We start from the raw sequence: 25,640 nt of genomic DNA, 5'->3' as shown, positions 1-25,640 counted from the left end.
TGGCTCATCTCTGCTTCCACCTGGGTCACAGATGGAGTTTTTTTTCCCCAAAAAGAGGGGAGATCAGTTTTCATGATTCTCTTTTCTTTTTTTTCTTTTGGCATTTGATGTCAGTTTATCGGTGTACTTCAGAGGCCTTTCTTCTTCGTCCCTCTCACCAAGCAGTATCTCCTCGGCTGTCTCTCTTTGCTACACGGGGAGAAATCCTATTTGTGTTCTCCTTCATGGCAGCACAGATTGTCGCGGCTGAGTCCAGCTCAGTCCAGTTCAGTCATTTCATCTGGTGGCTTGAGATCCTCTGGGCTTCAAAATCTTCCATTTTCAAAAACAGTACTGATATTAAAAAACAAAAAAAAGAAGCTGAAACCGAGGTTTGAATATGGCAGCGCTGGCATATCACATTTTGGGTTTGTAGAAGCTGCATTAGGCAATTTTGCACATAAGACTCCCAAATGGCTGCAAGGAAATAACTATCTCTCAGTAACAACAAATCATGCAGTAGCTAGTATATCTTCTCTTTGGCCTTTTTCCCTCTTAACGGCTACTAATGGGAGCCTTGTCAGCTTTTTCTACCACACCGCCTTGTGCATTGAGGGGGCGTCCTGCAAGTTTCATTTGAGCAAATACACCGAGGAGGGATGGGACGCCAGCGTTTGGGATTTACACTGATGGGATTTATGTCTTTTTTCCAGGAAATTCGTGCCAAGTGCAACTCAGTTTTTGTTTTCCAGCAGCTGAATGTCCCGTCCAGCTCTCAGTCCACTGACTAGTGTGTGCTTGGCTCCGCGGCCCACAGTGTACACGGGTCTTCTAACGAACACTGCTGCTGCTCCTCAATACCGCGGGCAAACAGCCTGATCAACTGGCAATGGACACTGTAGAGGAGAACAGAGCACACACACGCACACACACACGCACACACACACACACAAAGAAGCACGAGGCATCATTTAGCCTGAATAACAAACCATCAACTTAATGACTCAGCTCATTTCAATGAGGCTTTACTGTCAATGTGGCAGATGTAAAAGCAATGGAACGGCACCCCTGTGTGCAGACTTGACAAGCAAACTCGGGATGAGACAATGTTTGCGGTGTGTTAAGTATGAAGATCTTTAAAAGGGACACCTACAACAGATGTTAGAATGCAGATGGGGCCGACGCACTATAATGACACATCCTGATACATACAATAAAAAGTAAAAGTGCACAGGCAGAGAATGAGCTGTGAACGGGATAGATGGCTGCTATCGTACAGTATAGCCTCAATTACTGCCTGTGGCTTTGTCTGCTAAATGACACCTTCATTTTTACAGAAACACCTGTTGTTTACTTGCAGGCTTCACCGATACGTTAATATGATGGAACAGCGCAGTAACTTAGCATTTTCAACCCAATGTGAATTTTCTTTTTCCAGAATGCCATTCACACATGAAATAAAAATACCAATTCAATAAACATATGTTTACTCTAAAATCAAGGTGGCACTATATGTTTGGGTTGTAATTCCATCACTATTTTGTTTTAATTGTTTGGTTCAATCATTGTGGCAGGTCGACTTCCTTTTCCAAATGTGTATTTCTCATTTCCAATGCAAAACTCTTTCTTTCTTTCCGTTTTGCCCAGGCTATTACCATTAATTATCCGAGCAGCACTCTGGCTGGCTCACTCCAAGAGCGATTAGCGTAGAGGAAGAGGCAATAAAAGGACGGACTTCTGCTTTAATTAAAGGGGAGTAGCCTTTTAACATGGGGAGGGCCGTTAAATTAGCAACATTACAGCGCCATGCATCATTGGCAAAGTACAATGGAGCATGAAATAAATGATGCGTCCAGCAGTGCCACACCGGCTGTATAGAGATCTGATAGTGGAGGAAGCTTTAAGTGTGGACAGGGCCAGAATAATGAGGCGGGCTAATTCCGCCAAGTTGCCAAGATCGGCCAACGGGGAACAGTGAAAGAGTCTCCTGACCACAGACTGTTGGACACTAGCAGCGCTAATGGCACTGCTGCTATCGTTGTCTGGCCAAGTAGGAGAACTTCTTTCTCACCAGCTAACGCTAGTGCTGACCATCAAGACGACTTACATTTCCATGACCATGTTGAAACCCTCTAGCATGTGTCTAAAAGAAAAGGTCAATATTTTGGGAAATATTCGTATTTACTTTATAGCTTAGCTTAGCAGTAAGACTGGAAATGGAGAAATAACTAGCCTTGTTCTGTACAATGGTAATAAAATCCAACTACCAGCAACTCTAGAGCTAGCCAATTAACATCTGGTTTGTTTAATCCAAATAAAAAATGTGCTTCCTAGAGTCTCCGCTGGTTGCCCGGTCAGGCTAGATGTTTCCTCCGTATTAAGCTAACACCAGCTGCCGCAGCTAATTACAGAAACGGTGCCATCTGCTGTCTAGATACCGACGTTTATATTGTACTTTGAAATGTTATATCTTCCGTTATGGTCCGTTGCCTGTTTTTCAAATAGTGTTGTGCCAGCACATGAATAAAAGATTACAACCATGCTAGCAGCTCTTTAAAACTGTGCTAAATGCTAAAATCAGCATGCTAAGATGTTGACGATGCTACTAAGGTGATGTTTAGCATAATGTGAACCTCCTTCACCATATTAGGTAAGTGTGTTAGCATTTTCTAATTAGCATTGTGCAGTACAGCTACCGACATACCACCTAACACGCTAAAACGCTAGCATGGCTAAAAAGTTTACGTGCGAGTCTTACTTGAGTGCACTATGAATATAGAGCCGTCTAGCATACAGAACATAATATATTTCTACTTAGGCTTTAAGTCATGATACTCAGAGACACTTTAGAGACATTTAAACTGCAATACCCAGAAAAAGAACAGTCTTTGTCTGATGCAATTGGTATGAGCCCCGCAAGTATTTCACAGCTTTTTTCATTACATCTCTTCTACAATATTGTGTGCACCGATTCAAAGCCATTTGCCAGTCCTCATCTCTGCTGAGAGAGAGATCCTGTCTGTCTTCATCGCCTCAAAAAGTTAATTTCTTCGTCACAGGCTTCATAAAATGCAAAAAAAGCTGGCACAGTGGAAAAGTGATTGAACCACGCCTGTCTTCAGCAGTCACAATGATTGTTTCAGTTTTACAGCATTAAAAAGTCATATATACGGGCAAAACATTCATCATTACTGGTAAATCACAATTCATTTCATTGTTTTTGCCGGTGCTGAGTCGAAATGATTGTTTGTTTGCACCTCAGATTTGACTTTCTTTAGTTTTGAGTTGAAAAACTTCTTTATTTCTAACAAAACGTGGAAAAGCGAGTGCTTTAAATAACTACGACAGGAAGTTGTATTGTACATTCAAAGGTGATCGTGTGATTAGTTACCTGACTTGGATGGCAGCGTCGGGCAGGGTCTCCCCGTCGCAGGTCCAGCTGCTGTGGCAGGTGCTGTAGTTGCAGGTCGTTTGGGCCGAGCATATGGGACTGAAGCCTGTCTTCTTTGGACTCTCAATCGGGTCCTCTAGTGAAACCAGCTCATGGTGCCGCGGCTGGAAACGAAACTTCCTCACCCGGTGGACCTCCACAAACGAGTGGTCAAACTGGGGAATGAGAAATAGATGAAAGAGGAGGAGGAGAGATGAATGGAAGGATGTATGAAGGAACAGATGTGCACACAGATGGTGCAAAGGTTAAGACCGCCACTCTCCAGACGCACTTGAAGAGTTTCATTTCAAACTGCAGGAGGCTGAGAGGGAACACAAGAGTCCATCTTTGTTTTGGGCTTCACCAAGGTACATTTTGAGTAAAATTGTTTTTTGAGGAAAAAGCGTTTTAGAGTCGAATGCATTTTGAGTCTTTTTCAAGTATTTTCATGATTACTCTATTGTCGGTGTTTCCACAAGGGTGCTTCAATCAGAGGGAATTAACAAACTCCATGCAGAACACAATTGCATACAAGTGATAAAGGCGCACCCTGTATGCTGAAGATGGAAGTTAACTTTTGAGAAAAGATCATTTCAGTGCCTCAGCCTCAATTTTATGGATTACGGTCAAACTAAAAAGTGAATCTATTATATAAATTATTTGTCTTTGGTAGATAAATCGACTGGGGTTCATTTAAAACTCAGGCTCATTAATTTTTTTTATTTAGACATTTAAATGAACATAAACTATTCTAATCGTACACACTCTAGCACTGAAACTGGACAAAGGCATCTATGCCCATTTTCAGTGCTATTTCTCTGAAATATGAAGATCATATTGGGCAGTAAAACAATTCTTACCATGTTATTCTTCTTTAGTTTACAGGCTCCTAGTGGGTGAGGTAAAAAGTGAATTTCTACTTGATTGTTTGTCGATTGAGCTGATTTTATAATAAAAAGTTAAACCACACGTAGATTTATTCTTCCTTTCCCCTACTACGATAAAGAAAAACACCCAAGAGAAGTTTGAATGTGAAATGGAGGGAGGGAGAGAAGAGGTCAGATAAAATGGAGGTGCATAAAAACTATGTAAACAGCCGGAGTGCAGAGAAGAAGAAAGAGAGAGATGAAAAGAAATAATTTTGTCAAAGTCCCCTTTCATCTCACTCAGTGTCGCAGAAAGGTTCAGCTCTGTCCGGCGCACTTTCTTCCACTTCACGGGGTGCCACTTTCTCTCTATTCCCGACTCTTTTCTTCACCTTTTTTTCCTTTCCCTCTCTCTCCCTTTCTCGCCCTCTCTCATCCCAAAAGCGGAGTGACAGCCATTTACTCCACATCAGACCCATTTTATGACTGGAGCCGCTTTGCATTCATGCTGGACTGTCTGCCTAAAAGGCTTTCTGACAAGGCCATGAATACGCTTAGTGGCTTCTCACTCCTTGTTTCTCTCCGCTTGGCTGGACAGTGATGCTGATATTAAGTGAACTCTGATGCAGAGTCCCACTCACCGTACTTATATGACTACTTGTCTACCTTTCTGTGCTGCAAGTGAAGCAGCAAAGACAGCCTTGAGCTACAGACGCACTGCATCATGTCTTTTCAATGCAATACCACACTACGATCTGTGGTCATTAGACGGTTAATGATAATATCATTTGGTTTTCTCCATTAGAGAGGTCTGAAAGGCAAAAAAGGTAAAGACCCACTGGAGGCAGTACACAAGTTCATCTCAATTTATTTTATATGGGACACAAGCAAAACCCCTGGGAAGGCATTATGGGTATACAGGCGAAGCGAGACTGACTAGGGACACAAAAAAACACAAGTTGTATAAAGTTAGATATATTTTCGTAACTGAAAGAAAGGACTGCAGACACAGACAAAAAAAAATAGATTCTTGGAAAAAAAACATGTACATTTTGGGAGAGAGTGCGTGCACATGGCTTGTATACACGATGTTAGCTAATGAACAAGCTAACTGCTAGCTTGCAAGCATTGACACGCCCACCGCGACGAGTGAGAAGTATTGGAGGCGATGTTCGGCAATTTGGTCCCTTTCAGTGGGTCTGCGAATTAGTCTGGTCGAGCTAAATGCGAACATTTTGTCAAAGTTAACATGTTAACATGTTAATGTTTAGCAGGTAGAATGTTTGTCATCTTCGTTTACCGGGTTAGCATGCTATTGTTTAGCACATGGGTGTATAAACAGAGCTGGATTCGTGTGAAGCTTAAAAAAAGAAATTACCCGCTGAGATACAGACATCTCACACGCATGCAGACGAACCATGTCCCAATGTAAGTCTATGGGGGAAAAAGTCATTTTGGGCCCACTTTGACCTGATAATGGTGCCAGATGAAAAGTACATTTTAAAATGAAATCAGCAACGTTATTTCAATTCATCCTGAGGGGGATGATAATGTCTGTGCCAAATTCTATGGCCAATATATCCATCAAACAGTTGAGATAAAACACACCAAGATGGTGGACTGACCAACATTGTCGTCTCTAAAATGCAAATTGTGTCTTACAGAAGATGGATACCGTTGCGTCCTGCTGCTGATTCTAAGTATTGGAGTCATTCTCTGCATTAGCGTCACGAGGCAAAGTTATTTCTTTTCTAGTTTTGCAAACACATGGCTGGTCATTTCATCTTCTATAAAAGAAATGATTGTTGTTAAATCCCCTTGTAAAGCACTTTGTGACTAATGTCTCTGAAAAGCGCAGTATAAAAATGTTTTACTGACTCACTTGTTGATTTGATTTTGCCTGATCACATTGGTTATGTCATTCAGTCATCTGGATGTGATGTGCTTTATTGCGACCGCGGTATTCCAAGGACACGCTTGATGTCACACAAAGCAGCAATTTCCTCAATTTGCTAAATTTCCGTTGTAATAGCAGCAGCAGCTTGTGTTTTCTCTCATTTATTTTTCTTGGTATTATTAAACTGTTTTCTACTGCTGAATTCTGTTCATTTTAAAACTGCGAATACATATCATCCCAATCTAATCATATCTTATTGAAGTCCGTCCTTGTAGTCCAAGGTGCGGGTGCAACAGTCAAAATGTTGACCTGAGGATTTCAGTCTGAGCTCAACACACGGTTTGCAATTGCCCACTTGTACCAAGGCAACTACTGTCGATGAAATTACTTACAGGTTCCTTCTAGATGGGATAAACTTCCCGAGGTCCTTCCTGAGGTAATAATTACTAATCACCAGACTTCCCCTGGCAATACTTGTGCTATCCTAAAAGGGCATTAGTCTGGTATCAGCCTGTTCTCCCCTACAGCATATCCCTGATGCAGCGATAACCGGTGCCTCTCTGGACCAGGGTGGGGGTTATTTATGATACGTGGGAAGGCACCAGGGCTAAGGCATTTGAACTAAAGTGAACCATAGTTGGGAAATTGAGCCGAGTCAGCAAATGGAGGTGCTAGCACAGCAAGTGGGCAAACTCCTGCCTTCTTCTCGCTCGTTTACAGTCTTTACACACTCAATTCATCCGTGCACAGATCGAGCAACTCCTGACGATGAGAGCTGGATTCTGCAGCAAAGTGATTGATGGAAGGCTTTTTTTTAGTTTTTTTTTTTTAGAAAGGATGAAATTGAAAAGTTTCTTTATTTTAGTGATTCCTTCACTCTCTGAAGGATCTATTTTTCTTGCTGAATACAGATCATATCATTTAGAAATATTCTCCAGAGCATGACTCATACACCGTGTAAAGACACTTACTTTAGAGGGATGAAATCATAAATTGAATAATATTCCCGGTGGGTAATACCTCAGGAAGTGCTCGTGAAGACAAATCATACACCTCCTTCACTCCTACCTGGTCTTCTTTGTTGGTGTGTCGGACAAGGTGCCTGAGGAAGTCCAGGCGGGAGCACTTCCTGACGAGGATGAGGTCTGTGGTGCCGTCAGCGAGGTGAGCGGAAGGCGAGAGGCCTTTCGGACTGCGGGGACACGCGCAGCTCATACTGGCCGCATTAATGGCAATAAACTTTCCACGGATCACGCTCCAACCACTGCTCCCATCTGAAACAAGTCAAGAGTTAAGTTTACTTAACTGTGCATACTTCTGTTGGCCCGCTGAAGTCAAAAAACATTCTTGTTCAATGATAGATCAAATGCAGACCATAAGTGATGCACCGGAAGATTGTATTTACACTCAACACACTTTTTAGGAGTCAAAAACTTGCTAATCCTGTTCATTTCAGTCCAACATACAACCGCATTAGATAAGACACCGTCCACAAAACTCATGTTGTGTTCATGCTGGCCAAGGTTGTTTACCTACACGCTTGGCAACAGGTTTCAGTTAGTTGCAATCTGCAACCTCATTTAAAATTCGACACATTGCGTCTTTAAGAAACATTTCAATGAAATACAGCGTCCATCAAGGTTTACCAGTCTTGTAGTTACCTGTGGGGGCTCGGAGCTGGCAGTATCCTCTAAATAACTTAAGTCACTTTTAATTTAACTATACTCCACATCGGATGAAATTTGTCCCGTTCACGCAATGAAATCAAGTGCTGCGGAACTACAACCCAAAGCACACAATCACCTGCGATTGTTGTCGACCTTTCTGCTCATAGTTTCTGGTTTACTAAACTCTTCTCTTTTCACTGCAGTATAAAAATTCCCTCCATCTGACATTGAAACTTTTAAAATGAACAGACCTTGAGCTGCAGTGAATACACCGTACTGTAATTAATTTACAATGCAAAGCAGCACTGCAGCATTTTGCAAACCTGCCACATTAGATTTAGTTTAGAGTATTCTACCAGCTCTCAGCTGTTAACTTGCACAAGTAAGACGAGGGATCAGTGTGCAAAATATCGGGGGTCTCGTAAAAGGTCCGAGAGCCCCTGAACGTCTTCTTCCATGGGTGGCGTTATCAAATAGAACCTGAAAAGCATCATGAATACACGCGGTTAAAAAAATACAAACTCAGAACGCAGCGTGAGTGATGTTCGACTGGAACAAATAATCTCTGCAAATTTGGTTTTGAAATGATACTGTGTGTTTTGCAAGTGCTTTAGAAGTCCTTAAGCGAGAGCTCTCCGCTTGTTGCACATCAGCAGCGATGCTGATGAGGGTCCATTAGGATCCAGATGTCTTGGCAGGAATTCTCAGAGCACCGCTACCCTGGAGCCAAGATAGAAATATTGATGCTGAAAGTTGTGTGTGTGTGTGTGTGTTACCCTGAGAGCCGAGCGTCGTCTGTTTTTTAAAATGCAATCAAGTTTAGCCGAGGAAGGGTTGACAGCATCTAAGGAGGAGGTCACATAGATAGAAGACTGATTGGATTAACCTCAAGTTTGCTTGTTATGATTGAATGCACAAGCGGCCTTCGAATCTCAAATGACAGACGCGACGGTTGCACTTCACAAATCACCACTCTGCTCCTCGGAGATTAGCGACTGTTTGCCGTTGATGGCGTATCAAAAGACACAGAATCACCCGCGGGGGCTGCCAGCGCTCGTCACCGGGGTGAGAGTCATTGGAGGAAGCGGGGAGAAAAAAAAAAAAAAGTGATCACAGACATCCAAACCTCAGAGGGAAAATTATATGATCTTGGAAAGCAAAACGATTCATTACCCCCCCCCCCCCCCCCCCCCCCCCGCGCTCCCACATTTCGCATAAACAAACTTACAGAGGTGATAACGCGAACCGATGATAACAAGCCCGCAGAGTCTTCATAAAAAAAACCTGATATTGTACATGAGAAGCAGTGATTACAGCTGAATAAAATAAAAACAACAACAACAAATCCAACGGTGGGTGGACTGTAGGCTCCGCATTCGAAGAATGTTTCCAAATGAGTATTTGCTTTCGGAGGAGAAGCTGGCTCATTTGCAGAGAGAGAGCGAGAGAACAAGAGAGAGAGCGAGAGAGACAGAGGGTGTCACGCCTCATTGATTTAGCAGTTGTCTTGAGATTTCCCGCGCCAGGAAGGGGAAAAAAAACAACAACAGAAAAACACAAAATCGCAAAACAAACGGCAGCATTGGCGTGAGACAAACCACCTGTCGGAGCTGGCGAAGCCAAATTTCTTCCTGATTAGTGGGGAGTCTGTCACACATCGCACACAAACAGGTTGCGCTCTATTTTCATATTTACACAGGAATATGAACCCCCCCTCCACCCCCACCCCCCGAACACACGCACACACACACACACACACACACACACACTCCATAAGAAGTCCCTGATAACCAGGCCAGGATAGAAAATGTTGAATTTCATATCATGACACTAATTAGAATGGGAAAAAAACACACACACACACAGCGTCTTTGCAGCTCAGATTACACACACCAGGGCGCACCAGCGCACACGCACAGGAGTCCGTATTTCATCTGCCCTCCAGGGGTTTGTGCTGCTGCTGTCAGTGGGTTGAGAGATAATGAAATGTGTGCGTGTGCACCACGGTCAAGGGGGGGGGGGGGGGGGGGGGGGGGGGCCGGACGCGGTAAAAACAGGAGGTGACGTTGTCCTACTCGGAGCTGAGTGGACGGACACCTGCCTCGTCTGGGGACATGTAATCTCATCAAGCTGACGCAGGGGGTGGATGCGGGGAGATTTGAAAATCGATAGGCAAAAAAATAAATAAAAAAAATGCTCCGGAGGGCGCGGCGGGGAGTTGCGCTGTGTCACTAAAATCTGTTGATATTTTCTCGTCGATAACTCATCAAGAATCTCATTTTCCTATGCCGCGGGAGAAAAACAACCGCAAGAGAAAATGGAGATATTTGAAAAAGGAGAAGATGACGTTGTTATTTACATTCAGTCTACCTCAGGTACTGCAAAATGTAAATCTCCACCGATTTGTGCGAGAGTGACTTCAAGGGAAAAGACAGCCAGCGTGGGATTGTCTCATCTCCTTTTTTGTTTGTTTTTTTTGTCTTTCCTCTCTAACAGCACCCTTTAGAAATACTTGGCTTCAAAATAGGCAAACAAACAGAGAGCGAGGCAGAGAAATGAGAAATGGGCTTTTCATGTGTGATTAATTTGATGCCAAACCCCCCAAACTCGTACCTTTATCAGACTTTTCCTTCTCCTCTGACATCTCCCACTGCGTGTCTTTTGATGCGGGCTCGTGTTGACAGACGCGGCACCTGAAATATCAGCGTAACCGTGTTTTACATTCATCAAACCATCAGGGTTGCCGTGACATTCAAGGTGTTAACAAGCTTAGATGACTCATTAGGAGGAAATACATTCAGTCCACCTTTAAATAACTTGCATTGCGTTTCGCAATGTAAGGAGTCTGCAGCCAGAGAAGCCTTTCTGGCGCACAGTCATATCTCTTTTTATGGTAAAATAAGATGTCAGGAAACATGGCATATTAATGCTTTTCAGCTCCTTTGGGTTCCCATAACAAACGCAAACAATGGCTGCACAAAGCATCTAAAAAAAAACAAACAAAGCACTTAGTGAAGCGCTTTTTGGAAAAGACTGAATTGGCTCTCCACAATAAATCAGATGGGCTTCCTGACAACGTAAACTATCCCATTTCAGCTCTGGCAGGTGCACCGCTGCCATTGAAGTGCATCAGATAAGTTAGCACATTGTAAAACAGCTGCAGAAATGGATATCTCTGATGCTTTATTTACCCGGATCGACACTGCAGCTTGTCCCTGGGGTCCCCCGTGTTGTTCTCAGCAGGGAGGAAAGAGATCGTGCCTTCATAGTAGTTGTGACTCAGAAAGGTTTTCACGCCTGGAACACAAACACAGTGTGGGCCACAGAATGCATGTCAATATGTTTTACTTGATTTGTTTAATTTACCCTAATTACAGCTTCAGTTCTTTAAGCGACACATCTGCATAACTAATTGGACCACTATTCCTTATCTTTCTATTCTAATTCCTCTATTCTCTAGAGGCTGTTGTAGGTTTAACTGGGTTTAGCAAGTTTAGCGATAATGCTATAGTAAAAATAACACAGTTGTATTTAAATGCCTTGTTGTGTTTGGTAGCCCTGGGGCCTGATTAATATATATATATATATATATATATATATATATATATTTTTTTTTTAAAGCGTATTTAGTTCTGTGCTTGAGCCATGCTAATTTCTGCCTATACAATTGAATTAAAGCTCGGTCAGGTCATGTATTATATTTGTAGAAATTCTATTTACATCCTGACAGCACGTGCTACTACTACTACTACTACTACTACTACTACTACTACTACTACTACTACTACTACTACTACTACTACTACTACTACTGCTACCTGCCTGCCTACCCGTGCACACTCTGCTTGTGCAATCATTGCGCATCATCTGAGTCTTCCACGAGCTGCTAGCTTGACAGCTGTGAACAACAGCCATGTTTGTTGTATACGTTATGTTAATTTTGGGGGAGTAGCTTTGGAGGGAGGCCCGAAGGGACGTGCTGTCAGTGTTGCCGACTTGGCAAATTTCTCGCTACATTTAGCGAAGTTAACGCTAGTGCTGCTAGCCACTTTCACCGAAAAAACAATTGGCAACACTTGGCCGGGTGTTTTTTAGCTGGGTGTTTTAAAATCGTGCTTATGTTGCCGACCCCAGCTTTAAAAGGCGCTAAATATAAGATTGGGAGCATTTCTATTGCCTCTTAATGGCTCTCTCAGCTCACGGTGCTAATTTAACGGTAGCCTACACTAATTAAGACAAATGAGCTAATATTAGCACGCTAACATGCAAAAACTAAGATGGTGTACATGGTGAAAATGATAACTGCTTAGCATTAGGTTTTTAGCAGTGTCATTGTGATGTTAGCATTCATTATAAAGCACCACTGTGCCTAAATACAGCCTCACAGAGCTGCTAGCACTGCTGTTGATAATTGGTCTTGTTTTGTCGATCTCTCTTGGTTGCTACTTTTCATGAAGGATACTCAGACTTTACAATGGATATGTCCTAAATATGGCATTCTGGGGACATTTTCATTCATAAATGAGCCTGTACGCCCCAGGTTTTTGGTTAATAATGAATCTCACCATTGTAGTTGTTTAAAGCACCTTACAGTCTGCATACGTTTAGCCTCAGTGGGAAGAAACATCTTGGTGAGTCCAACTACTGAGCTACACAAACGCTTGCACTGAAACCCACAAGCTTAAGGCTGCGTGTTAGATTCATATCTTAATCCTCCAAAGTCTTGACCCGGAGCTGGACCAGCAAGCTCAGGGAGGAACTCAAGGTCACCTCACATTCAAAAGAAGCCGGTGTGAGGTCAGTGCGCCAAGGGTTTTTAAGAACAAGGTTAAAGTGTGTGGGTAGGCTTAGCCTGAAGAGTCACTCAAGTTTAGAAAATGATGGCCCTCATACCTGACAGGTCATATCTAGCAGGACCCAGCCATCGCTTCCTCTCGCTGTCCGTCAGTACATCGCCATAGAAACCGTAGCCAAGCAACGAGACGGAGTATCTGAGGAAGATGTCATTGTGGTGAACTGAACACACGTCCATCGGCTGGGAATCCCCTGTTGAGTCACACCCAGCAGAGTCATAGAAAGCCAACTCCCTACTTTGTTGCCCAAACATACATGTGAACACGAAACTGAAAACCAGCTGCTGCAATAATCGCTCAAAGGTCGTTTGTAGCTTCACACACACACACAACACCACCCTGACACGTAGTGTGCTGTAAGTCTTCCATGAGTCTTTCAATTACCAACTCACCCACAATGATGTGTAAAGCAGAAGTAACTGGATCGTTGGTTCCCACTGTGGCAAAGCAGATACAATCAGTGGACCCTGTTGGATAAGAGACACACAGGTCGATGGTCAGCCGTTATAGCTCCTGTATAGACAGGTTAAAGATATAAGATAAAGATAAGTTAAAAAATATTCACTCGCACATATACCATTCTCAATATTTGCTAACAGCAAACCATGACTATTCAAAGCCAGTATGTAGAAGTTCCACCTCACTTCAGACACCCTCCCGCCGGATTGTGTCATTTTCTTTTTTTAACACAACAATTTATGTGATCCATCAAATTTTTTCTGTTGGCATAACTGGTGTGCACATAGTTGAACACTTCCTGGATTTTTTTTGCAAATACCTACTTGCAAGCTGGGATGCCTACACAACATTTATTAATTAGCACGGAATACAAAGTCAAAATGAGAGTTTGGTGATAAACCAAAGAATTGGACAAATTAGATCGGTGGCCTGCAGATTAATCGGTCAATAGTTGTTAAGACATTTCACTACAAACCACAAGAGGAAAAGACAGGGGCTGACCCAAGTCATCATGATACATTGTGGGGGGACCATACATCTGTAGAAGGAGTGTAGTTTCAGTACTTCTTTATTTTCATGCATCTTAGCTGGTCTGGCCGGTTGACCTAACCCAGTTTGTTGTCAAGGGATGTGTCAAAGGTCATGCCCATTTAAAAAATACTGCTTTGTCCTCTATTGCTGCGGACAGGAAGTGATTTAATCTACTGCCTTTGTGAAATTACTGACTTCATAAATGTGGAGTGTGAAGTTTGGTTAGAACGACCAGTGGAATTTGTACAGACCTTCTAAAATAATATCTTACATTAATTTTATTCATGGTTCTGCGGAGTCTACCGAATCTACAGTAATGGAAACTGACTATACAGGCATGTTGGGAGACTCTATCGGCAGGTAAAGCTGCAAAGATGTATTCAACATGTGTACACCTCTTATTCATACTTAAAATCTGAATGTATATCGCCCTTTGGTCGAGTTATACGTCTTTCAAAGCTGCAACCTTGCACGAGGAATTCAGTGGGATGATTTTATTAGGCGGAAGTAAGGAGACGTCTCAGTTAAGTGAACTAATAGGATAGCTCCGGGCCCTGGGCTATCATCAACGCTCTTCAGCCAACAAATGAAGGATAAGACGCATCCCCTGCCTTGAGAAAAACGTAGCGCTTGATATTAAATCTTTCAACTTGAGAGGTAATAAGGCTCCATCTCTCTTTCCTGCGCCACATGGCCTAATTTCAGACCTATCTGCCCAACTTTGATCATCTTCAAGTGGTGAAATGGACCCACTGCCGCTGAGAAAAGACAGAGAGAGGGAGGGTTATAGCGAGTGAAATCTAACTAGTGGTGTTTTGAGCGGGCTCACAGAAGTGTGACAGAGGAGAGCAGGTCTATCATTCAGTGGTGGACACACAGATGAGAATGAAGATGAGCTCCCTCCGCCGCTGCCTCTGACTTTCTCCTGCACTTTCTCTGAATATCACTTATCTGGCCTTTGCTCCCCCTTCCGAGCTTCATGATCACATCCGAAACACTTTCAAATTGCTCCCGGCAGCGCTACAATGCCGGCTATTTTGCAGAGCGCAAAAGAAAAAAAACAGCGGTGTCACACGCTATTTGACTTCTCTAAAGCTACCCAGTAAAAGCCAACTGACTTTGAATGGATATAAGTGGCACACGCAGATGTTCAATGACGTTCAGCCCTCAGATGTTGAATGTTTTATTCCCCTTAAGTTACTCAACCGCAGTAGCCTGTTGGCATATTCAGAGGAGAGAGCATAAACTGTCAGAAGGCATACCCTCAGCGGAGAAGCTCCAGTTTTTAATCTGCATTTCCCCCCAAAACTGTCTCGCCAGTAAGATCATCTAGGCAGTGAAATCATCTTCATCTCAGGGACAACAATGGAGTCAAGATTTTTAGTGCTGCCCCCAAAAAAGGAGATCTTTGCTGTTTGAATCCTCAGTACATTCATGTATTTATAGCTGCACTAAGACTGTGTCTTACAACGACAAGAGTGAACCCTTTGGAACTAGACAAGTGGACCTTTATTAAAGAATTTTTTTTTTATCAAAATAAGCTACTTTCAATGTTTCAGGTAGGGCCAGGAGTACAGCGGCATTTGAGAAAAACATCTGACAGAACGAGCATTTGCGGGTATGACAGCTCGGTGACAAAGGCCATAAATGAGATCGCGACTCTAAATTTGAACCTTGGCACCGAGGGCTTTGATATCTTCCTGACACGTTAACGTGACTTTGACGGCAATATTGATACAATCATGAATGGCAGCCAGGCGGCAAAGATACACTCCTCCATAATGGTGTGGAAGCATGGATCTAAAGAGTACACGTCTATGGCTTTTATAGCAAAAGCTCAACGTCAGCTATTTTTCTCTTTTTAGACAAGACGTAAAGAGACACTTTACATTATCACCATTATCTGAGACATTACTAGCGCTTAAAAAAAAAGAAAAAAAGGTGGGTTACAACTGTTTTACCATCAAGGGACATTCTTTTTTCTGAAGTCATTTTATATACCTTTATGGTCAGAACAGAACAGAACAGCGTAAGGGGCGATTGATTTCAATGACACCGTGTTCATTGTAATGAAGGAGCCGGTCACCCAGTGCAACAGTGTAGCTCACTGGTGCAGCTCTGCAGGGAGGAATGAGATAAATCAGGCTTTGACTACACAGACAATACTTATTATTAGGAGCAATTCATTGTAACGTGTCTTTTTCATGTAACTTCTGGATTGTTATTGTTGCTGCGGCTGCTATTCTCACAGAAATCGGACTTCTCCCGTCCGATTGTCTGCAGTTATTTCCGTCAGTGACCGAGTAGAGAAGACACTCTTGATTTTTTTTTTAATGAAGCTGTACTGCTCATCAGCATGCCTTTGCTTTAACAATGCTCTGGGAGGAATGGCAAAAACCTGCTTTGAATTTAAAAGCGGAGAGGATCGCCTTGGTCACTGTAGGCTTTGCTTAACTCTTGGTGGAAGCAAACCAGAGGACAATTAGCCAATAAAGTCCTTTCATTGCATGAAGGGCATACCAATTCAATTTCAAAACATCTTTTGAACTACTGTATATCTACTTGAGAGCTTTCATCCCTGCAGCCCTGAGTCTTTACTAAGAGCTTAACGTTATTGGGCTGAAGTGTACTTCAAGATGTACTTCATTCAGCTGTATGAAAAGATGAGATTATCTAAAATTGTGTTTCATTTGTAATTGTGAAAAGGCAAAACAACCGAGTCAACAACATCCAAATTATGATTGTAATTGGCCTTAAAATAATTGACTGTGTCCCCAGCTGATTTTTTAAAGCCCTCTGCTATTACCGTCAAGCTGTGCACCGGATAGACTCATATTGGTCTCCGTGCACTGTGTTCCTATCCTCAGGAAAATGACGGTGATTTCAAAATGTCACACAGCACGTTTCCATTCGTGGCACTTGGGAGGATTGACCCCTCCGCAGGCCCCCTGGTGGGACCCCCCCCCCCCCCCAGCCCTGTTGCCATAGAGATTCTCTTATGTAACCCAGCAACCCCGGATCAGCAGGGCTGAAGCTCTTCAATATTGAAATCAATAACAGTTCTGTTAAGTGAGATTTTTATGCCCATTTAAACCTCTGACTCTAGAAACTTGGCATCCGTCATGCAACACTTATCATGACAAAACACATAAACACTAACCATTAAAGTATCTGAAGCTGTGCTGGAAGGGGGGGGCGATACTTTGGCACTTCTACATTGTACTCTGTGGAGTACCTTGACTTTTTCACAATATGCCGGTACTCTTTTCAGCCCTCTCTCCATATCAGGTTGTCTGGGAGATCCATAATGGTGATTAATAACTGCACGGCGCCAGCGTTTGTGCGCCGCATCTCATGGCCGTAAAGGACGTTAAAAACCCTGTGAACGAGGGGGCTGGAGTTAACTGTTCAGACAAAGGCTGTGATATGTGTAATTAATACAAGTATGAACTATAGTACGTTTTGTCTTAAAGGCTTTTTGGGTCTGTAGTAATACTTTTGGCCCAAACAGAATAGTTTTAGGTAAAAAGAAAACCTTACATTTGTGTTTTTGCGGGAGGACTCCCAAACCCAGTATCTGCTAATATAGTTGATTCACAATAGAAATTCAGAATGTGTCTCTTTATCCTGCTGCATAATATGTACGAGCATCTTGAGAGGGACACTGCTCCTAAAACCGGAGGAGTAGCTCACGACGGAGAGCGCTTTTCAACATTGATGAACATTTTTCAACTTTTGACAGCTGCGAGTGACCCTGGTGTAAACTCGGGGCTTTCAGCTGTTGACCACGCCGCATGTGTAGGTGGAGAGGAGCGAGTCGTGGTGGAAGTGGAGCAAGAGTTTTTCCATTTGAGAAAAAGTCAGAGTTGTTTCCTTTAGGCAAATTATCAGGTGGCTGTTTGTAGTTTAAAATAAGGCAACATTGCGGGGCATGCATGGAATTTTAGGGTGGAATTGTAGTTTACGTACATACATTTGTTTGACATACATTGAGTTGAGACTCCATATTTCAATGCTTTTTTGAAACAATGGTGTGGTTTCAATCTTTGCATTCAGTGAAATTCCTTTTAATATGACATTCAGAGATCATTATCCCCAAAACCATTCCTTACGCGCTGCTGTTCCCAAACCCTGTACATGTTTTAATGTGATATAATGACCGGAGCTCACCAGCAGGAATGATCCCTATGCGTAGAGGACACGACGCCAACTCCACATCTGGTTGGTTCTGCTCCACGCCGGTGTCTGTTTGGATCCTGGTGACCAACCCGTGCAGGATCTCACTGAACATCCCATCTCCACCCACACACACCACCCTGGACGGACAAACGACATCAACGATGTACACCAGTTATCTGTTGAACATTGGAATATTGTTCGGAATAGTTTCGGGTCATACAGGTAGCCTAGACGGACGCTGAGGAGTTCCACTACATGTGCGGATTTAAGAAAACTACGACATAGCCAGAAGACCTTGACAACAACAGCAGTGGGCAGCAGGTGTAACTGTGAAAGCATTCCCTAAATAAGAATATCACACTGTGCCTTTCCATCTTTTGTAAAGTCTGTATAAAAACCTTGCTGAAACCTATGAATGCAGAGGAAAAGCATAATGGACTCTAACCATGATCTGCTGGACTGAATATCTGATGAATAGAAGCGGGAGACGACGGAGCGCTCGGCAGAAAAAAAAAAACGTTCCCGTTACTGATGACCTGTATGTTCGGCTCTCAGCTGCATTTTACCCTTTGCTCGCGGTCGTGAGCTGCATCATGTACAACTCTGGAAAACATAAACTTATGTGGCTTATGTGACTGATTTGTACATTTAGATTTATTGTAGAGTTATTCTAGAGAATAGAATCGGCTACATTCCTAAAATGATCATAAAGTGTGGAAATTCGAATGCGCGTTCTTAGTGGCATCTGTTTTATTGCCTTTAGATCTGAACTGCTGCTTTTGCTTCAGTTGACCACTTGATTTGAATTGAATGTCTAAAGCTCTGAGTAATCATACCGGGGTAAAAGATCTCTCTGAAAGGACCTTTTGTGTTGCTCCAGGCACTGTACTGTAAATCCTCCACTACCCATTCTGCTCCAGGCGCACCACAGGGATCTGTCCTGGGTCCTCAACTATCCTCTGTTTACAAGCTACCTTTAGGTCAAATAGTTCAAGCAAATCGTATCAAATTCCATTTTTATGCCGATGGCTATTAAATCTATTTTACATTGATTCAATGCATATCTTGGAATATATATAACAAAGCACACTAAAACCCCTAAATCTTAACCCCTACACAGCACTTTGAAAAGGGCTGTTTGAGGGTTAAGACTTGATTTTACACTAGGAAAGTAAAGTGATTTCCCTTTTCTGTTGTAAAACTGAAACTGGTCCTCACAAGGATATAATATATAATGCACGCACACACACACACACGCCCAGCCATCCGAAGAGACGGTCTCTCTCTTTGAATTGCCTTTCCCGAGGGTTCTTGCTTCGGGTCCTTGTCTTTAAACATTAAATCTCTTTGCAGAAATCTCTGCGTCTTATTGCCTTGACATTTTTTTCATAGACAACCATGGCGCCGAGACGATGATCACTTAAGTGGTCCACTGACTTTTCCTCTTGCGCCTCCATTAGGTTAAAATGTGTGGTTTTGCGTGAAACAATTATCAAATGGATTACCGTGGCTTTAGGTGCATACATTCATATTCCCCCTAAATTGTCATCACTTTGGTGATCTTTTAACTTTTTCTTTAGCGCCCTCATCGGGTCAGAATGTTAACTTGGCACACACTTGGAGGGTGAAGGAAAAAGTCCGAACAGGAAGGATAAAAACGGTGTCTCTTTGTTACCCTACTAGCATGTTTATTCATGTTTGTCTCTCAACTGTAATCAGGAGCACTGATCAAAGGTCACGCCAGGTTACAGAGATCCAACTCTGTTCAAGGTTCTCTGTACAATATTCAGAGCATTAATATAGCATCAAACAACTATGTAAAGACATAGTGGAGTAATAGTTACCTAAGCAGAGAATGAAGTCCCACTTCCTGTGTGTGTGTGTTAATGTTAGTGCATGTGAGCGTGCCTCATTGGCTAGCTCATGGGCGCCGCGGAAGGCGGAAACGTAGCGCCCACCCTCCAGTTCCCCCCGCTGTTTGCTCTGTCAGCACTGTTGTCCGTTGTTTTTGCGCCGTTAGCACCGTGAGCTGCTAACCACCGCCTCAGCCGCCGGCATGTCGGGAGCCGTGCGAGCACTAGATAGGCTCCGAATTTCTTACAGCGCAACACGGCCTCATATCAAACTCCGAATGTGCGATAATACATTGATACACGTGACGATACGCAGCTCGTGGCAGAGTCTCTCGAAGGCTGTGTTACAATATCAACAGACAAGAGTTAACTCCTGTCGCAGTGAAGAGCCGGTGTTGAAAGCCTGAAAGCAGAAGCCGCCCTGCTTGAGCACTCACCCGTCATATTTATCCAGATTGGCCTCGGTTTTCAAGTGGTCCCTGGCATGATTGGCCCGCTCTGTAACTATGGAAACAAATCAAACGGCAAGTGTTAGTGCAACTTCAATTAAAGGGAACGTAACTGACAAAACAGTGGACTCTTTTGTGGCCCTGACTAGCACTAGCATTTTAAAAATACAGGACAAGGAAAAGCTTTGCACTTTTGAAAACAGTCCCTGGAAACCCGTCATGCAGATTAATGCTCAGAGTGGCACAAAACAACCTAATTCAGCTATTGTATATTAGCCCCCCCCCCTCAACAAACAACAAACAAAGAGAAATGCAATCCTGCCATTCACAGTTGCTGTAGGAAGCCCGAGAGTGACCATCAATACCGCAAGACTATGTGTAGCTGTTGCAAACACTTATTGAATAATAGATGTGTTTTGGATACCCAAGCTTATCAACTATCACAGCTTCCATTAAGGTGGTGGCAAGATTGATGGCACTATCAGCCAAATCATATCCTTGCAAGCCTCTTCGGCCCCCTCGGAGAGGCCACGGTGGCAGCGGAGATCTATACGGCGGCCACCGAGACTCATTTTTTATTTAAATGTTGAGGAAGGCTACTGATAGGGACCCACCAATCACGTCGGCGGAGATGCAGGCGCGGCCAAACAGTGGAGCCACCTTCTGCTCGTAAATGCGCCTCCCGCGCTGCTTCCCCCCGAAGGGATTGATGTACACCAGAAGGCTCTTCGGTCGGTTTGCTGCAAAGTGAGGGAGGGGTGAGAGATAGTCATTAAAAAAAGGTTCAGCATATACCTTTTTCTCTCTTTTTTCTACAACTGTGTCACTGACAAGCAGCTTGATGAAGTTTTCATTAACCAGAGACCTTTCTCAAAACGCTCAGTCAAACTGACTGGTGCCCGCAAACACGCCTCTCCAGAAATAAATGGTGTGTCGACCGACTATGGGAGGAGTGTGAAGCAATTCAGAGGTGCTGCATCATTCGGTGATAAACCCACAGAGTGCCGCGATGGAGAATACTAAATGGCTTGTTTATGGCTGCTGTGGAAGACTGCGTTTAGGACAACAAACTGAGATACAGCAGCTGCTCCAATTGGAAATGAATGGATTGGGATCGGGAGTTAAATGAGCACAAAGAAATATAGGGTGCAATATTTGTTTGGCAATAAGACAAAAGTTCCATTAGATTACATAAATGGATTGTCAATGGGGGATGTAAAGGTGCACTGTGGAGGAGACTAACACTATTGAACACACTAGTGCTTCATCTTCGCAATGGATGCGGTTAATTTTCTTGAATTGATTCATCCTGCCAGGCAAAGTGGGGGGCCAAGTAGGCCGCTTCAAATGGACTAAACCCATCTTACGCTCTAATTTCCACATGCTAGTTACACACTAAATCCTGAAGATCTCAAACGTGAAATCACTTTGCAATCCCGTTATACATGTAAAGCGCTGTATTTTTTTGCACTCAACCAGGTCAGAAATGTGATAAAGCTCAATGTGTAGTGACTGATGGTGTAATAATAACCTTTTTTCCAGGTCATGTAATGTGTTAGTTCATCATTGGAAAACGTGTTAAATTCCTTACATCTGTAAAGATTTTGATGGATGATGCGCCGTTGTGTACATTTTCCCGTCTTGCATGTTGGAGGAGAGAGAAATAAAGATTCCCTGGAGCACATCTGGACAATAACACAAACAGACTCTCTTGTGCAAGCCAGCCCAAGATATTTTTAGTACACTCTTTTAAAGTTTGTAAAACCACCATTTATATGTTTTATCAGACTATTGGTTATTGCTGGCTCCATTCTTTATGTCTGTGCCTGTGAGGTACTATCTAGAAGAGAAATGCAGGAGGCCGACCTGTGTTGTCGGTTTGCCTCTGGGCTCTCCTGAGGGCATTGAATCTACTGTAAAGAATGAAGTGGGTTTGTTTTTTTATGGACAATAATGCACACTTTACTTACAGTCTGGTTAAGGAGTAGAAGAGCTCATTTAGCAATATGTCCCGTCTCGAATGCTTTAATGATCTACCGTTTGGTCCGAAACGTAAATATAAGCTGAATATACAGTTTCTTGGTCTTGGTGATATTAATCTGGAAAATGATTTCCGTCCTTTCCCTTTTGTTTGCCTCAAACACTATCGCTATACCTCACAATAAAAGCATCCTTTAGAGAATCTCAGGGTTTCAGGGGTTTTCCTTGGGCGTTACAGTGACTTATGTTACAAACTGTATGCTGGTGTCCCGATGAAGTAGTCCATAAACCATTCAGAAAAAAAGATTGTATTCCATATCCCCTGTGCCCATTGCTGACAGCTATTGAAATTGCTTGAGAGATAAAAAAAAAAAAAAAAAGCCTGATCCTCACAGAACTCCCATTCCCTCCATGCAGAATAAACTGTACGGCACAAAATCTTACAGTCCAATCTTGAAGCCGTTTCGCACCAAGCACGGATTTCCAAAAATATGGCACGGAAATTCATAAAAACTGGATTTGTGGGTTCTTCTAAATGTTTGCAAACCCCTGCGGGTCATCAAAGAAAAAACCAACGTATAAATAACTGTTCCAAGTTATGCCATACCTCCAGCTATAGCTCCAGGTAGCTCGCTGCCACACTGGGGTAACGTCTTATCAGTTTGTTTCAACGCCCAACATTGCACGAGAAACACAAGATGCGTTATACCGTGGTTAAGGAACAGGGCTAGTCACAACAGCATTAGCATTAGAATGAAATTTGGGGTCCGATTAGTTTATGTATTGTGTAGCCAAACAGACATACTCTGCCTGGATAGGTTCTTGTCGTGTCTAAATAAGGGTTATTTTATATTTTTTTAATGGAACATGGCAATACAAATAATTCCCACCGGACATTTTTGCATCAAACTCTTGAGAAACCTGGCAAACTACAAGTAGCGATTTCTGAACCAATTAAAGGAGCAGTGTGTAGGATTTAGTGGCATCTAGTTGCACCAAACTGAATACCCCTCCGCTCCGCCTCCCATTCCCAAGTGTGTGGGAGAACTACGGTGGCCATAATGTAAAAAGGTTTTTGCTTTTGTTTGGTTTGTCCATTCCAGGCTACTGTAGAAACATGGCAGTCCAGCATGACGGAATCCATGAAGAAGACCCGCTCCCTATGCGACACAAACGGCTCATTCTAAGCTTACGGAAACACGTTTCTTAGTTTCAGGTGATTATCCACTAATAAAAACTAATATTATATTCAATATCTGCTAATAAATCCCCCTAAATCCTAAACACTGTTCCTTTAAATCTAGTACTCTACTCTGCATTTATCCTAGTGCTCACTAAGCCAGATTCCTAATACGTGGAACTTTTAATGGCGCGTTGTCCATAAAATGATTCTGATAAACGTCGAGAAGCTCCGAGTGAGTTCAAAGTACTTTCCCACATCTTGTTAGGGAACATCATTAAACAGTACACACCGAGTAATGACAGCTGCTCGTTGATAACTTGGATCCACCGCTCGCAGAGTCCCTCGCTGGCAGAGCGGAAGGTGACATCACTACACCGCCACTGGTGCTGCCTCGTTCTTCTAACGTAGGAAACTGTAGAGAAGCAGAAACAGAAGGAAACAGAGAAGCTTGCTGTATTACGATTGTTTATAACGGTCGTCGGTAGAAACGTTAGGTCTAGTCACACTGTTGCAGGAATTGAACCGTCAACCAACACCTTGTCCTTAGACCGCGAATGGAAAAAAGATTATCAGCAAAAGAAAGTTGATTTCAGGAAAAGAAAGTTGCACCTTCCCTCACAATCAAACACCCATCACAGTTTGTGACACCGAATCTGGGCAGCAGAGAGGTGTAATACTTTTGTCCAGTTGGCCATTTTGCACCAAGTATGTTCATTACCAGCTGGCTTTGCTAAATAGCAGACATGGCCCGAGACTGAGACTGAACCCTGGCTTTATCCTTTAAAGCCAATCAGAAGTGTGCATGAGGAGGAAATGAGTGCATATGAGAGTTATGTAAAACTGGTCTCTGCTGATAGTCAGAGAAATAGAAGAGACATAATATCCTGCTCTGAACATTACTGAAATATTTACGTTAAGGAGCAAAAGAAGAAGGAGAAAAAGAAAAAAAAAATCACTCGCTAAGCACTTTGACAGCCGATTCACTCACTAAGCACTTCAAAGTCAAATGATCACACTAAGCATTATTTTCATCAGATAGGGAAGTTAACTTTTCAGGAAAGTTCTTCAGACCAAATCGCTTACAGTACCTCGTGCTGGCGGTGGGGTGAGCGCAGAGAGACGTTTAGGAGTGCGCGTAGAAATCATCCTTTGAAGCCAAGTTTCCACGGATCGTGGGAATGCAGTCGTGTCACTCTCACGCCAGTAAAAGCTCACATTAGCGAAGGTAATTTTGAACACTTGGCTGCGATAGATAATGTAAATCCGATCTTGTTTGGATATAATCTAATGGCTCAAAATGAAGCATGAGCCCATAAGTCACTGGCACGCTGCCATCTTAGACCCAGTCGGCTCAGCTGTGAGGGACTCTCTTGTTAATGCATTACTTTCAGACTGCGGAGCTGTCGACGGGCTTATTTCCCGTGTCAGATCACCTGCGATTGGCGGAGCCGACGAATGGCTTTTGGCACACTTACTCAACATGTAACTGCGATGTGGCGTTGACCTACTAGAGTAGAATGAAAGTGACAGGGATCAAAAAACTGGCTTCAGGCAACTTTGATGGGAGGGAACAAAAGACACTGTATCTATTTCTTAGAGCAGCAGCTCAGCTACTAAGTGTTGCACTAGCATAAAGGTGGAGGACTTGTGAGAGACAGATTGAAAATGGCTTAGCTATTCTATCTTTTAGTCCCTTATATATCCCCCCCCCCAAAAAAGCACTGGATCCTACACTTCCTATAATGCAACTGTGTCCTCCAGAGCCACAATAATCAGTGGAATGTCCCTTTTGAGTGTGATTTTCAGTGTGTTTTATACCTGTGAATGCATGCGGGTACAGCTGGGAGTGCTGCTTTGCCTTTTTCCGACTCCTCCTGGTCGCTGCGTTGTCTTGATCATCGTCGGTGTCGAGGACAGCCACTATCTCACACACCTGAACAGCATGGCTGTGTGCTGGAGAGACATGAATAAATGCATATTTGACTCAACTGCAATACACAACAATAACCGGTGCATGATGCTCTTTTGATGGAACGGCTAGTCTGTGTAATACATTCTCTGATGTGTGTATATACACACATTTTTTGACAAACCAAAGCAATTGTGGAAGTGACTATTAAGACGTATTGCCAAACATCATTCATCATTTTTGTGAAGATCATTAAAGCTGCAATAATCAATATTTTTTATATATTAGCAATGGATCACATGACCAAAGGGGGTCACTTATAGAGACAACCCCACAAAGAAGTATCACCCAACTCACTCGTTCCCCTCATTCATTCCACATCATTCTTTTGGTTTTACGGCCCAT

At 43.0% G+C, this 25,640-nt stretch overlaps 1 protein-coding gene across 1 annotated transcript; it reads right to left on the bottom strand.

Annotated features, from left to right (window-relative positions):
- Positions 1-25,640, bottom strand: cerk (ceramide kinase; the record flags this gene model as incomplete). Its single annotated transcript, XM_079183690.1, has 13 exons — positions 1-875; positions 3,371-3,585; positions 7,241-7,446; positions 10,453-10,532; positions 11,031-11,136; positions 12,733-12,885; positions 13,085-13,159; positions 17,853-17,998; positions 20,152-20,218; positions 20,778-20,903; positions 23,616-23,738; positions 25,145-25,279; positions 25,634-25,640. 13 exons carry the CDS (start codon positions 25,638-25,640, stop codon positions 767-769), a joined length of 1,548 nt encoding a protein of 515 aa, XP_079039816.1. The 3' UTR covers positions 1-766.

Source organism: Pholis gunnellus (assembly GCF_910591455.1).
Source record: "Pholis gunnellus genome assembly, chromosome: 22".
NCBI lineage: Eukaryota > Metazoa > Chordata > Actinopteri > Perciformes > Pholidae > Pholis > Pholis gunnellus.
Note: the sequence above shows the minus strand (reverse complement) of the source record. Positions and strands in the feature narration are given on the sequence as shown.